The sequence below is a fragment of the Acomys russatus genome, chromosome X, assembly GCF_903995435.1.
Source record: "Acomys russatus chromosome X, mAcoRus1.1, whole genome shotgun sequence".
Classification (NCBI taxonomy): domain Eukaryota; kingdom Metazoa; phylum Chordata; class Mammalia; order Rodentia; family Muridae; genus Acomys; species Acomys russatus.
Window position 1 is genome coordinate 89,821,763 of NC_067169.1, and position 16,413 is coordinate 89,838,175.

General features: G+C 42.1%; 1 protein-coding gene across 1 annotated transcript in view; it reads right to left on the minus strand.

The window, feature by feature from the left end:
• Dock11 (dedicator of cytokinesis 11) overlaps positions 1-16,413 on the minus strand; it is a 188,596-nt gene that overhangs the window by 67,992 nt on the left and 104,191 nt on the right. Inside the window, exons 23-30 of the mRNA XM_051141591.1 lie at positions 15,812-15,901; positions 9,961-10,079; positions 7,536-7,605; positions 7,325-7,450; positions 6,147-6,218; positions 2,857-3,003; positions 2,004-2,087; positions 309-420 (exon numbers count right to left, since the gene is read on the minus strand). Coding sequence (XP_050997548.1) covers positions 309-420; positions 2,004-2,087; positions 2,857-3,003; positions 6,147-6,218; positions 7,325-7,450; positions 7,536-7,605; positions 9,961-10,079; positions 15,812-15,901 — 820 coding nt within the window. The remainder of the gene's footprint in view (positions 1-308; positions 421-2,003; positions 2,088-2,856; positions 3,004-6,146; positions 6,219-7,324; positions 7,451-7,535; positions 7,606-9,960; positions 10,080-15,811; positions 15,902-16,413) is intronic.

Genomic DNA, 16,413 nt, shown 5'->3' on the forward strand with positions numbered 1-16,413 from the left:
AAATGCATTCACATTTTTTTATTTTGTCTTAAATAAAATTTAATATACTATTGTAGAAAGAACTTTCACTAGTGTCTGACATCTGTGTTTAGCAACAATATGTAACATATCAATTTTTTTCATACTAAGACTATTGCTACTGATACAATGAAGGAAATACAGAAAGCCACTAATAAGCCTATTATTAGATAGTAACAATTGTCAGGTTACCTTCAAGTTAACTGGTTTCATCCAAAAAACATTATGCTACACTAGTGCTATCATAAAAGGAAAAACAATCCCAAGTAATGGAAAATACAAATACATACCTTGAACTCTCTGTAGTTTAGGTTTTGCAAATGCCATTGGTAGGTTCAGAGGAATATAATGTTCATGATTGCAGATTGTTTGCAGGAACTCAAACTTGTATTCAGCAAGAACCTAAATGGTAAATGATATATCAGGTCTCATTTTGTATGCATTTATTTGTCGATGATTTAAAAATGATCTTCAAGGCCAGGTGTGGTGGCGAATGCCTTTAATCTCAGCACTCAGGAGGCAGAGGCAGGATCACTGTGAGTTTGAGGCCAGTCTGGTTTACAAAGCAAGTCCAGGACAGCCAAGCTAACACAGAGACCCTGTCTCAAAAAAACCAAAACAACAACAGCAAACAAACAAACAAACAAAAAAAAAAAAAAAAGAAAGAAAGAAAAGAAAAGAAAAGATCTTTAATTTCCCAACAGAAGTGCTTATCTTCCAAAGTATACTTGTGGGTGCAACCTGTATAGGAAAGAGTTAACATAGCTGGCCCAAGAGTGTAAGATTTTTAAAGGCCTACTGCAACATTGATGTTGGCTGGTGTCTTAGAAAAGAGATTTTGACAAGTTCCCTATGTGATAAGGTTTTTTCTTGGTGCCAGTCGGCTAGGCCCTTTGTACAAACAATGTGATTTCTGGTGAACACCTGGTTTTCATTCCTTTCTAAGAGTCTAGAATTTTGATCTGCTTCAAAACAAAACCAGTTCCTCAGTAAGAACTGTGGGAAGCAAGTATACAGCTTCATGTATGAGCATTCATGACAGAAACAGAGCCATGTGCAAGCCCCTAGTGACTCAGACCCTTAGGAATGGCAGTGCCTTCTTCCCCTGGCCAGAGTACAGAGTTTGTCAGAGTGTGCAGAAATAGCGACCACAGCTTCCTAGTCCCCTGTAGATGCCACCTGCCGGACTGCACACTGAAGCTGTTCCCCTCCTGTGATCCCCTACCTCCTCCATACATAATAACCAAAATAAGCCTGCTCCCCATTCAGCTATATGTAATAAATATACTGCATTTCTGGACTTCTGGCATGCCTTTATCCCACCCTAGGTTTCCTGTATGTGTGTCTGTTATTCCTTCATTCCCATCACCTCAGTTGGGTAAATCCCAAAGAAGCCTAAATTCTAAACAGAAACACTGCAGTCTTTTGGCTGTATTCTCGGCCTCAGTGGGTAAGTATGTCTTCACAAGAGAGAAAAAGCATGAGATGCCGGCGTTTGGATCACCACAGATGTCTTTTTCTTTCTTGCTCCTGCTGGGTATCCATATCCTACCACTTGAATGGATGGTGGTCAGAATTACGGCTATATGTTGAATCCTGTTAGTAAATTGCTGTATCTGTGGCTTCTCTTGAGGACCACCCCCCCAAACACTACCCAAGAGTCCTTGCTTTTGACAATACTCAAAGTACATAAATGAAAAGAGCAGTTCTGAATCCTCCAGAAGAGAATATAACTGTCACCTTTGACCTCATGCTTAAATGTCCAATAACCTACTACAAGTATGCCCTTAGAACTCACCTTGGGCCAGGTGTGGTGGCACATGTCTTTAATCCCAGCACTTTAATCCCAGGCAGAGGCAGACAGATCACTGTGAGTTCGAGGCCAGCCTGGTCTACAAAGCAAGTCCAGGACAGCCAAGGCTACACAGAGAAACCCTGTCTCGAAAAACCAACCAACCAACCAACCAAACAAACAAAGAACTCACCTTCGGATCTTTAGGACTAAATCCTGATATATAGTCATTTATCAAATTGAAAACAAATCCTCTATCCATCAGTGTCAAGCAGCGCTATTAAAGCAAAGAAGGAAGGTTAGTTACATAACTCTTTGTCTTAGTATGACTTTAAGTAACTTTTAAATTTGTTCTACACAAAGGGGAAACAGGAAGATTTCTGGGGCTTTAGGCTGCCAGCCTAGCTCCAGGTTCAGTGAGAGACATTGCTGCAAAGGAATATGGCAGTAACTGATACGGTTGCAGCTCTAGCCTCAGAGCAGGCACTTGGACACATGTAATGGGTACACACACACACACACAAACACACACACACACACACACACACACACCACTCACTCACACATACACTACACAGAGAAAATCATGAACCCAAATGCATAAGAAAGTCAGGGCTATGATAAAGACTGGTGGGGACTGACTGGCACAACAATTGCCCCTCCTAAGAGCATTCCATTTGAAATGTAGTTAAAGGTTTTGTGAAATGAGCACAACCGGTTGGTCTTCTGGGTCACCCAGAGCCTCTTATTTAACTACTTGCTTCAGCGGGAGGGGGAGTAAAACCTGGCTGAACTGATCCATCAGTCAGAGTCCAAAGAGTTATTTCAACAGCCTTGTAAACACCTAGCTGGGGGGGGGGCGGGGAATTTAGCTCAGTAGTACAGCATAAGCATGCAGAGGGCTTCAATCTTCAATAATGGGAACGAGAACCCAAAGCACCCAGCTTTTCCAGGAGAAAAGGACAATGTTACTGTTACTCCTTTGGCTTCCCAGCCCCCCTATCAGTGAAGGGCTCCTGAACATGTGTCGCCTGCCTTCAACTCACCTTCAGGAAGCTGGCCAAGCTATAATTCACGTTCCGGGACTCATCAGGGATCTCTGCATAGCGAATGGTCACATGGGGGATTATTGCAAGAAGCAGCGAATGTAAGACATGATGGTATGCCTCAGGAAACCTCTGGCCCCTGGGAAGCTTAAACACAAAGAGGAAAAAAAAAGATTCAGGGCTTGAAAGGGTCTAATTCAATCAACTGCCCTTTGACTGTCAAACATGTTCCATCATGGAAATGCCTTTCAACTAAAGTACAATGTTGGTCGTTCAACTAAACATTGCTAGTTGTTCAAGTATACTTTTTCCTAGACCAGTGGTTCTCGGTCTTCCCAATGCTACAACCCTTGAATACGGTTCCTCGTGTTGTGGTGAGCCCCAACCGTAAAATGATTTTTGTTACTACTTCCTCACTGTACTTTTGCTACTATTATCAATCATAATGTAAATATCCGATATGCAGGATATCTGACACGTGACCCCTGTGAAAGGGTCACTAAATCCCCTAATAGGATCATGGCCCACAGGCTGAGAACCATTGTTCTAGACCCTAAACTTAAAGGAACGATCTGATTATTTAATAACGCAAGTGTCTGGGAGTATCACTAGGCATAGCACAGGTCAATATAACCCAACTCTGGAATCCAAGCTCCTGGGATGCAGGCACAGCTGTTTTTTATTTGATTTTTTTTTCTGGTACACAACATGAGCATGTACCACAATTTAGTCTATTTTTATGAAAGTTCTACGAGATAGGTTTTTATTTTCTTTCCCATACCATTTCTATAACTGAGAAAACTTCTTTGTACCGGTTGATTTTTCTAATTAAAACATCTCAAATCTGAAGTGCTCTGACACCTGAACTTCTTTGAGACCTGACTCTACACTACAGATGAAAAATTCCAAACATGATGTTATGTGATGGGCTGAAGTTGAAACACAGGTGCAAATGTAATATCAAGCATAAAATTATCTTCAGGCTATGTGTATAAAGTATTCATGACACATGAATGAGTCTCATGTTTAGACATGCATCCTATACCCATATGCCTGTCTCAATATACGTATGCAAATATTTCCAAATCTGAAAGTGTCTGAAACCTTAAGCATTTTAGATCCGTAATTCTCAACGTGTATCTTTAAAATATAACCTAAAAACAAATTAAGAGGGTCCTGGGAGATTTCTCAGTGAGTAAAATGCATGCTGTGCAGACATGATGTCTTGAAAGAGCCAACACCACAAAGTTGACCTCTGACCTCCACACATGCTCTGCAGCTCACATGGGGCCCCACCCACACATCATATACACATAATGAAGGAGGAGGGGGAGGAGGAGAAAATTAAAAAAGAAAAACAAGTAAATGTACATACCACATTTCAGAAATTTATCTAACTGCATAAAAGTCTTTTTACCCTTTTTATATAGCTTAATCCTAATAGAAAGAGCATGTCTGATTTGCAACTTTTTCTAGTTGAATCTTTCCAACAAATTTTTATTTAAAAATATTTTTTTTATTTATATGTACGTGTGGGGGGCGGTACCTGTTGGGGTCAAAGGAGGGTGTCATATCCTAAGACTGGAGTAATGAGTGGTTAGGAGCTGCCTGACCCTGGTGCTAGGAAACACACTTGGGTCCTCTGGAAGAACAACAAACACTGAGCTATCTCGCCAGCTCCTCGACATTGACTTTATTTTTTCTTTTTATCTTTATTATTATTATTATTATTATTATTATTATTATTATTATTTATTTTTGGTTTTTCGAGACAGGGTTTCTCTGTGTAGCCTTGGCCATCCTGGACTCACTTTGTAGACCAGGCTGGCCTCGAACTCACAGCGATCCGCCTGCCTCTGCCTCCCGAGTGCTGGGATTAAAGGCGTGAGCCACCACGCCCGGCTTTATCTTTATTATTTTTTATTCTAATTTATTCAGATTACATCTCCATTGTTATCCCCTCATTGTATCTTCCCATTCCCCCTCCCTCCCTCTTTCACCCATTCCCCTCCCCTAGGTCTGTGACAGAAGGGGACCTCCTCCTCCACTATAAGATCACAGCCTATCAGGTCTCATCCTGGTAGCCTGCTTCCCCTTCCTCTGAGTGCCACCAGGCCTCCCCACCAAGGAGAAGTGGTCAAATAGGTGACACCAGAGTTCATGTCAGAGTCAGTCCCTGCTCTCCACACAACTGTGGAGAATGTGCTATCCATTGGCTAGATCTGAATGGGGATCTAGGTTTGCTGTATGCATTGTCCTTGGTTGGTATAGCAGTTTGTTCAGGACTCCTGGGTCCAGATCCGCCAGCCTTGATGGTCTTCTTGTGGGGCTCCTGAACCCTCTGGGTCCTTCTATCCCCCCCCATTCTTTTTAATTCCACAAAAAAAGCACAAAACATTAAAGGCGATCATTCTGTATAGTAAATAACTGGAAGATATTACCTGTAATTATTTCTAACTACATAGGAGATGCTGCACATTAAACTGTAGCAGGATATCTGATCGCACTGGGAACCCTGAGATTGTGTTGTTTAATGGGGAAAAAAACTGTTTGTAGTTCTGGTGTGTCTCAGCCCTAGCACACAACTTTAATCCAACAGCTTTCTGTAAACAGGATTAAATAAAGTAAACTCTAGGTCAAGAGGGTCAGGCAACAAGTTAACAGGAAGTGAACATAGGATCAGGAAAAGAAAGTCAGGACAGAGAGCCACATAGGAAATAGAAATGGGGAGGGGGACGTTCAGTTTGAGGGTTTCTTGAGACAGCACAGGGAAGGAGGCTTCCTTTTCCTTTTGGGAAGTTGGCTGAGGAGGAAGATCAGTAGCTGGGTGCTTTCTCTGCCTCTCTGAGCTTAGCAGGCTTTCTCCCCAACACCTGGCTTCAGAGTCTTTATTGGTAAATCGAACAATTAAGATTTTGTTAAAACCAACATTAAACTGTACAAACCTATGAACTATGGGGCCTAAGATTTATGTAAAATCCCCATTGTTTTTATAGATAACAATAGAAAAGTTAAAGGCAAGAATCATTTAAAAGAAATGGGGATTTGCATGTTATTCCTATGTGTAACATTAGCTTTCTTTATATATGTTACATGTTAGTCTTAAAAATATGCACAATTGCCACTTATCAATTAAAAAGGCATAGTGTGGTGGCTCAGGTCTTTAATACAAGCACTTGGGAGCTTGAACATGGGTTTGAGATCGGCTTGGATTAGCTTGAGACAGGCTGTCTCAAACATAATCAATGAATGAATTAATTAATCAAGAAATAATTATTGAACCTACTTACCTTAATTTTATTCTCTTCCAGTAAAAATGTGGCCATTGACTTTGCAATTATTTCAAAGAAAAACCATGAGTACTGAAAAACAAACACACAAGCCACAATAAATACCCAAATACTTGAGGTTTAGAAAAAAATTGACAGATCAAATCAGGAGTTTGATAACACTTTCAAGTGACCTCAGTTGACTATTAAAGATCTCAGTTGACTATTAAAGTCTCACAAAATACTTCTGAAGTTTTTCAAACAAAAAAAAATTACTGGTGCTGTATTGCAAGGTCAAGCTGCATGTACAGTGGAAAAATGGGAAAGCTTCCTTCATGAGATAGGATTATTTTATTGCTGACGTTGTTTTGGGGTAGCCATGATTGGTGATAGGAGCAAACTAACTTTTAGTTGTTTTTATTACTTCTTTTAAATTCTCTACAATGAACACTTAAAAGTTTTTATTAGCATATATTAATTATATATTTAATGGGTTTAATGATGACAGTTTCATTCATGTATATAATGTATTTTGATCATATTCATCCCACTGCCCCCTCTTGTCCTCCCTCCCTTCCCACTTGTACCCCTTCTACAAATACAGATAATAAATCCTACTGCTGCCTCCACTTAATTTGGATAACCCACTTTGGCTTTAGTATAATACTGACACAGCCTTGTAGGCTGACCTATATGGTTGGCCATATCATGTAATTTTAAAACTGGCATCAAGTCATTAACTAACACATCCCCCAAAGCCCATAACTCTATCACCAATCAGAGACAGTACAAAAGAATGAGAATCCTAGTTACCTGTTTATTGAGTGCCTACTACTTGCCAGAAATGATACTGTCAAACACTTGAACATAGGCATGAGGTAATAGGGGCCCAGAGCTGGTAAATAACAGCCCTAGGAGACAGGCAGACAGACAGACAGACAGACAGACAGGCAGACACACACACACACACTGTAACAGATACAAGATTGTGCCTCATCCAAAATGTATTTTTTACACATTTAATTGAGAGCAAGGGGTGTACAGGGAGGGTGAAGAAGGTTCTTCAAAGGATGCATGCGCAATGTAATAGAATGAGGGAGGGTCCAGGGCAAAAAAGATAAAAACAAAAATTAATACAGACGGTCACCAACAAGTATGCGGAGACTGGTTTTATTTCCAATGTTGTCCTCCATCCTTACCTTTAGAAGTTTATTTATGGCTAAGAAATCTGCAGACTGTTTCAATATTGCTATCATAGTAGTAGCCAGGGTTTCATGTATCAGCTGGGCCTGAAGAGTGCTCGGTTTTTCAGGTCTGAAGCTATACTGCAAACAGAACCAAATGAACCATCAGACACAATTGTCCTGGGCAATGGGTAAATTAACTGGCAAGAAAGCTTACTCCACAAACCTTGATGAAGGATCGTAAGTAGCTATCCAAACCTTCTTCGTGGCACTTTGACACAATGTGTAAGAGAACCCTGAAACGACATTCACGAAGGTCAGCGGGCTATGCTTCAACTAATCATTCTAGTGTGACTGGCAGATAAGAGCAAGTCTAATCCTGGAAACAAAACAAAACTAACAAAACACCTAAATGACGACAAAAGGGGTAACAGAACAGGTGGCTGTGGTCTAGGACTAGAACATACTTGGAGCCTTGCTATAAGTACTTCCTGGTTCACAAGGATCCTTTATTTTGGCAGCCCAGATGTTTCATCTCCTTTCTAAATCTGTGTATTCATTTAAAGTATGTTCATAGCCCTATGTTGTGAAAGAGCTCAAGTCAAGTGAACACTGAAATCCCTTCCAGTGAAGAGAAAAGGAACAGAAGTGAAAGATAAAGTGGCTGGGCAAGGTGGTGCACACCTGTGATGCTAGCCCTTGAGAGGGTAAGGCAGGAGGAGCAGCGTGGGCCTGCGTCCTGTGTGGGCTTACAGAACAAGACGGTCTCAACCAAAGAGAAGCAAAAACAACCAACGAACAGAAGACACCACAAAAACTGTGTCAAGGGGAAACGAGGGGCCAGACAGGGAAAACAATGTGAAAGCTGGAGGTCAATTTAAGAGACTAGCTGTACCCCTCCAACTGCAGCAAGCATCCGTGGCACCTGGAAGGTGTGCTAACAGACTGCCTGGCTCCTTGCCTAGTGTTTCTGACTTTGTAGGGCTGAGGTAAAGTTCAGTGATTAGCATTTTGATAAGCTTCCTGGGCATACTGCTGCTCCGGTGGCAGCTGCTGCTGCTGCTCATCTCGGAAATGCATGTTGAAAAACACTGTATTAGAATACTGCTTCTTCAATTTGCAACTGGACTGTCCGTGACTACAGAGATGGGCACATAGCAATGCATGTATTTGTAGTCTGGGGTCTAGGGCAAAAGGCTGTAGCAGCAGTACAGGCCGGAGAGGCAGACAGATCCTACACTGAGCACAGCATTTGTTCAAGTCTACTATTTTCACTTTGGAATGCAGGTGTGTTTTCCCCTCTACCTTATAATGTATCCTTGTTTGCTTTTATACAGCAACAACTTATTCTTCCTAGTAGAAGCTCTTGGCTTTAGTGTCACATCCTGTCCAGTGGGAGAAATACTGGTCATAGGGGGCTATATTAGTTTAAACTAAAATATCGGTTAAAAGTGAAATGAAATGCAATGAAATATTTGTTCCTCAGAAGAATTAGCCACACTTCAAAGTGCTCACTCACCAAATGTGTTAAGTGGCTACCTTATTGTTCAACACAGGTATAGAAGAAAAGTCAACTGAAATTTGTTTGTCTTAGAAATAGGCGTGGGGCAGTAAACAACAGTGCAAGAATAGTGTAGGGTTTCAACAATGTATGGGTCAACCAGACATAAAGTCAAGAAGCAAATATTTGACTTGAATTCTACTTAGACGAAATATATGCATAGAACACATTCCATTCAACAGTAAAAGAAGACACATTCTTATGTGCACACAAAATATTCTCCAGGAAAGAACATATATTAGGCTATTTTTTAAACTCTTAATAAGATTTAAGAAGATTGCAACCATACCCAGTATAGTTTTCAACCACAGTATGGTAAAATGAGAAATTGGCAAGAGAAGAAACTGTGGAAAACAAAAACAACAGTGGAAAGTGAACACCATGCTTCTGAACAAGCAGTCAAAAAGAAAAGAAGAAAGAAAGATAGAAATAAAAATAAACTTGCAGGAAAATGAATGGATTCAGAATGTATAACATTAAGTGAGGTCACACAATCTCAGAAAGAAAATACTCAGGTGGTCTCTACCATATGTTGACCCTAGCATGTGTACATATGTAAACAAATAAGCCTGTGAGCTCAGTGTAACGTGTATGAAAGAACAAGAGAGGCTGACTATCACAGGATTAGGAAGGCTGAATGCAGGTAATAAACACATGTTATGAAAGAGGATATACAGCTAACTGTTTTTCTACTTTTCTGTCGTGGAGTTTTTGGCTTTGGTTACATGCATGAAAATATGACAAATAGAGAAAGTGTAAAATCCAATGGGAAGCCCCACAGCTTCCATTCTGTATTCCTATTCTGGCCGCATAGAAGCTTCCCAAGACGTATGAACTTTGGGTCTAGTTAATTTAGGTGTGTGCTGTTTAATTTAGTTGCAAGTGTTTATAATAATGTTAATCTTTTTAAAATGTAAAGAAAGAAATCAAATGAAAAATTAAAAAAAATATCTTTCAGACCAGTGACAATGGGACATCATACCCAAACCAATGCAATACCACAAACACAGTTCTAAGAGGGAAGATTAGAGCCATGAAAAAAAGAAGATCTGAAGCAATTAGCTTCTTTCGTTATAACACCGAAACTCACATGGTGCAGTTGATGGGAACGTCATCTTCATGGGTCATGTTTGTGAGAACTCGGAAGAGTTGCATAAGAATTACAGGTAGAAACTGTATCATGACTTGGATCTCCATGGCATGCAAACACTAAAATAAGTCATTATTAGTTATGGAAACAAACAGAAATATGATCTAATTTGCAAATGTGAAACAATAAGAAAATTAAGTAATGAGCGATATATTGACTAGACTAGATGCTTGCTGAAACGTGCCCTTCTGAGACAGGGGACTTGCTAATAACTTAATCCACCCGTCATTTTGCTCCTTGGATTCTGCGAATTAAGTTGACGCCAATATAAACTAAAGACAGCAAGTACAACTTATCTATGGGCTTTGAAGAGAAGACAAGCAACTTTTGGTAAATCTGTACTCAGTGATGGGTGGAGGTTGGAAAGATCTGCCCACAAGCCCCACACATTGTATACGCTTTCTAAGATAACCATAGTCTCCAGCCACCCTAGCGGGAAGTTACATAAATAAGCTTTAGCGCAGAACATGTCTCTGTGAAGTTTGCTCTACTTTATCCCACATCATCTACTAAAGTGAGATCATTTTGCGTTTTAATATTCTTTTAAAATTTTGATATTTTACTTTGTACGTGTGTGTGCATGTGTAGGCACACATGTAGGAGCCTATGTGCCACAGTGCATTGTGTGGTCATAGGATAATGCACAGGAGTCGGTTCTCTCTTTGATTATATGGGTCCCAGAAATCAAACCCAGTCAGGCTTGCCACCTTTACCGACTACCATCTAGCCAGTCCTCCAACATTCACAATCTCACACACTTCTAATAATGGCAGTTACAATCATCCACTTGAAGTGTTGTGTATTATATAGCACTTTACATAGAAACGTTACATTGCTATCTGCTACATTTCTTTCTTCTTTCCACTTTCACTCACTCCATCTCTCCATCAGCCAAGAAAAAAGAAAATCCAACTTTGCCCAGAATTGTTCACATCAGTTCTATGTGTAGTGCTATAAGAAACACAATGGTGGACAAGCCAAGTCTTTGCAACACACACACACACACACACACACACACACACACACACACACACACACACACACACACACACACACACACACACACACACACACACACACACTTCCAGAACTCCATCATTTTATCTCATTTATCCCGACAAGAAATTTAGGATTCTGTGTAGCTTCTCTTCCAGCAGGTTCCCAGGGTAGGCTGGCAAGCTCCAGAAACATAGGGAGTGTCCTTCCATGGTTTTCTTTCCTGTGCACTCTCTCCTCAATTGTCTCTGCCACTGCCCCTTTCCCGGATACCCCCTTGACATTTTTCTAGAACATCTACACTTTCTCCTCATTCTCAGTGTATCCAGCACATATTTCCAAATGGCTTGTCCACCCCTCTCAGATACTGATTACACTAGACTCCGGTCTACCAAAATGGTTTTTTTTTCCTTTCTTTCTTCTTTTCAATTGCTGCTTAAGATGTGACAATTTCCCACATTCTAGGTAAGCACTCTCCTGCTGATGCATATCTTCAGCCAGCTAGATGTCTGTGGTGGCTTCCTGTTACTGTGAGCAGTGGTTCTCATTCAGGAGTCATCCATGGGAACCTTAGCAATGTCTGGGGTTATTTTTGGCTATCACAACTTTGCTGTGTACAGGCAGCGCGACTGGTACCTTCTGGGTAGAGGTCTAATGTTCTGCTAAACATCCTACAACAACGAACTCTCTTCCCCTAAATGCCAGCAGGGCAGAGCTTGAGCTATCCTCATCTGTGGAGTTAAGTTGAGCGAATTGAAGACCTAGCCTACATTTTGAATCTTGAAACTGATTACTATTCTTCAGAAAGCCAAACTAGCATCACCACTGCTCTTTAAATGTATCATATGCCTTCTTCCCTTTGTTCCTTCCTTTCTGGTTACAGCTTTTAGCCAAATCCCAATTAGTCATCTGAGGCGAATTCAAACCCTCATTTCAGCGAAGCCACTGCAGTGTCTCACTCACTGGGTGTGCTTCCAATAGCCAAACAGTGGAGAGCAAACAAACAATCTGAACCCGGCTCCTACTGTGAAGCAGTTCAGGGTCTAAAGGGGCAAAGACACGGAACTGAGTCATTGCAGTACAAACAGCAAATAGTAGGACAGGCACATGGACGCCATGTGCGAAAGACGTGGCGAGCGGGCTGCGAGGTGGTAGAAACTGTGGACTAAGCGGACAGGGAAATAAGCACTTCATGCAGACTGGAGCTCCTTGCTACCACTAGCTAGCTCTTCTATACTTGATTCTCAACAGCAGCCAGGGGGTCCTTTTTGAAATGCACATTGGATTATGCCACCTTTCCTTTGTGAAAACCCAACCAAACCAAACCACCACCAAGGCCATCAAGGGTCCTCCATGCTCAGGACACTCTGCAGGCTCAGCTCCCAGCAGCCTCACTCCCCACTAGCTGTTCCCTGTGTTCCAGCTAGCTTGTCCTTTTGCTTTCCTGCAAACAAACCAGTATAGGGTATGCACACCTGCCGTAAGAGTCTGTCATCGTCACCTACGTGTGGTTGTCTGCTTTGCTTTCGGGTTCTCTTTGGCCTGAAGTTGACTTTTCCACAGACAGGCCTTCCCTGACAACTCTACCTAGAATGTCCTTCTGGTCACCCGTGTTCCCGTTAATCTCTTCTTTTTTTCATGGCACTCATGGTTTCTATAGTTTAGTTATAATCTCCCTACCTCAACAAAACTAGGTCTGTCTACATTCTCCCGGCTACACTCCCAAGACTCAGGACAATGCCTTGCCCACAGAAAATGCTTAATAAGTTTTTGGTGAATGGCTGAATAAATAAATAAAGTCACAGAAGGCAAGGCAAAATCGGAGTCCCCGCTCTATATGTCTCAATGATATGAATCTTTAATACCTCTAATTCCACGTTAAGCATCTAACATTCAGTCACCTGTGTCTTTCAACAGTCCTCTGTATTAGGAAGAAGTAGCTAACTTAATTTTGATGTGTCTTTGGTTAGGCTGTAGTATGTTTACTGACATTTCTAAGTCATTCTTCGCTGCAAGCCCTTTAGCACGCACAAAGCTACTAAGTGCATAACAAAATTCAGCAAATAAATGAATTCATGAAACTGCCATTTACAGGAACAACGGGTATAAAGGTTTGCTGGGACGTTCATAGGACTAGGAGATAGGAGCTGTGTCACAGACTCGGCTTGGCTACCAACCACTACAGGCAAATCACCTCTACTTAGACTTCTGTTTTCTCATCCTCAAAAACTTTTGCACACCCTTTCTGCAGTTTCTGCAATCACATGCCATTCCACTTACTGCCACTAGAGGGCGTGTGTGCATTATATAAATATCAGACATTCCACACCCTTAAAAACAAATCCAGTGTACATTGTGTTCCCTTTGAAGAATACCAGTCTTTGAAAATGATGTACCTCATACCACTTTGTGAGAATTCTCACAAGGTTCCCTCCAGAAGGGAAAGCAATGACCTTAACGGATAACACATCCATCAATATAGCTGGAGTCTTCCTAGATAGTACTAACACCTGGATTTGAAAGTTACATGACTACTATACTTCTTAATGCTAACCAAGGCTGAGAGCCACCACTGATTGAGTGTGTCTCTGGAACAAAAATTGAGCATTTTTTACGCGGCAGGGAGAATAGTACTATAAAACTAAAGTTATGCCTGACCTGGTAGCTCTGTTCACCCCAGGTTAGTCCAGTCTGGGAAGATAAGGGAGGGGTATTGGCAGGTCAAGGCCTACTTGGGCTACATAGTGATTTACAGACCATCCTGGGCAACTTAGCAAAAAAGGCCTTGAAATTAAAAACTAAAGTACACATCTGAGAGAGAGCTCAGGAGGTAAATTACTTGCCAGCCAAGTATGAAGACCAGCAATGAGATTAAACTTCTGGGCACGGTGTTGCCTGCATGTAATTCCACTGGGAGGGACAAGGCAGCCTACCTAGTTTATTTGATGAGCTCAAGGCCAGTGAGAAGAGTCTGTCTTAAAAAACAAGCTAGACAGCTCCTGAGAACCAGAATACAAGACTGACCTCTGGCCTTCACGTGCATGCACACGCTTACACACACAGGTGCCCACACACATATGAACACGCACACGTATACAAAGCACCAAAAGGTGAGGCTCTAGGTGCATGGTAGAGGGTGTTGAAGTACCTGCCATGTGTGAGGTCTTGGGTTCCATTCTCAATACAACAGCAGCAAAAGAATCAAAAGCAAATCACACTTTCGTCTAACTCCTGCAAGGCTTCCTATCTGACTTGCAGAATGATAACCCCCATCACTACAGCCTCAGGCTCCCCAGCTCCTTGAGGCTTACCACCCCGCGCATCAGCCATACTATACTGCTTCCTGCTCCACAATACACCAAGCCAAGCTCCTCAGGGTCTCTGTACTGGCTGTTCTCAGCTCTGCCCCAGCCAGGAACTTGGATGCCATCGACTCTTAAGCTGTTGCTTAAATAGTACATTGCCAGAGGCATCATCATCTCTGGCCTCCGTAAGACAGAAAGTCCGCCACAAGCCTTGTTTTATTATAGCAGTGTTTGTCAACTTTCCTAAATGCTTGTAGCCATTTCATACAGTTCCTCGTGTTGGGGTGAGCCCCCTCCCAACCATAAAATGATTGTTGCTGCTACTGCATAACTGTGATGTTGCACTGTTACGAATTGTAATGTAAGTATCTAATATGCGGGACATCCGACATGCAACCCCGAAGGGGTCGCGACCCACAAGTGGAGAACCACGGCTCTCTAGGCTCTATCATCACCTGATGTGACATCTCCACTTGCTTCTTTCTATGCTCATTCCCTCCACAACAGGGGAAGCTCCTTGATAAGAGATACTGTTTTCTTTGCTTAGACCCCTGCTGTGGGCATCCCAGGAAGCCCTCCAGAAGCAGCCTGTCATGAACAATTACGGCCCAGCAGATGAGCTGTCTTACTTAAGCCTCACAAGCAATGGACATTACTCTTATCCCAATGTGACAGCTAAGAGACGGTCCCTGACTTTGTAAAGGTTAATCACAGATCTAGTAAACAACAGATCTGTGACCCAGAATCAGCTTCTGATTCCTGACCCGGAAGCTTGATCTCGCGCCATACCATCTCTCTGAAAGAAAAGGGTTTCCCGAGACCACTGCTGGGCAAAGCCTATGAGTAAAGGGCAATCTTGTGGAGTCTTCAAAGCAAGATGCCTCAGATTTGCCACAGCTAACCTACTAAGGAAGTAATGAATGAAATAAGTGCTGCCAGCCGGGGCCTAGGAAGTGCACCACAGTCCCAACCCCCAGGGAATAAGCCTACCATTACACTCTGCTACAGTATGGTATCTTTAAAGACTCCTCCGTGCCATGTGTAAACAGTGTTTGTATCTTTAGTAGGCCTGTACAATAGTCTCCCACCAATGCGCGCAGGGACATTCCACACTTTATGATAAGGAAAAGTGTTTTCATTCTTTCTGGCCTCCCACCTCCCCTCCGCCCCCCTTCTCACCCCCGGCCCCCCCCCCCCCCGACACAACAGCATGTTCTCCTTTTTAGTAGTAGTTAGCAGGATGAGCAAAGACCCCAAAAGCCATTTATGCGACTCAAATCATGAGGTGTCTAAACCACTGAGCCAAATTTTGGCTATAGCATTTTTCTCCCTAAACAGACACTTGATGGAAAAGGACAAAAGAGAAAGTGTCCTCCTCAGGCCCAAAGAATTTTCAACTGTTTGGCTGGTTCCTTTGTTTCCACATCAAAAATGCAGCCGCAGAAAGGCACGAGAAATGAATCTTTTGCAGAAAGCTGCTGTTTATTTACCTTTAAATATTTAATGAGCTCCCCTGGAACTTCCTTGGAGCCTGACTGAATTAGCTGGCAGTGATGGAAGAATTTGTGCACATGCAGATCCTGGAACAGAGAGGGAAAACGGCCATCTGACATTTGAGTCATTATCCTCAAGCATACGCTTTCCAGCTTTCCAGCTCTCCCTGATCTGACATCATGAAGGTCTCTCTAGCCGGGTATTCGAACACCCAGACCCCGTAGCCATCTCTACCAACTTAGGCACCCAGTGACCTCGGGACCATCATATAAAGCACCATAACCAGGCAAGCATGGTGTTTGCCTGAGCACGCAGGAAGTTGCCCAGCCAGGAAAGCACCTATTGAAGCCTTAAAAAAAAAAACTAGTGTACTCTATCAAATTGAGTTGCTTCTCTATCTTAATGAAATAAGCAGGAACAGAGGTCTGAAATGACAGCTGAAGAAAATGCAGCCTCAGGAAGGTCTGAGATGAATCATTTCTGGTATTCAGTATCCAACGTTACCATGACACTCTGCTGGGGAGTTCATTTGTCCCACATGAAGTCTGTTCAGGTTGACTCTGTGGATGGCGTGGGCCACATCAGAAGGTAGACAAAT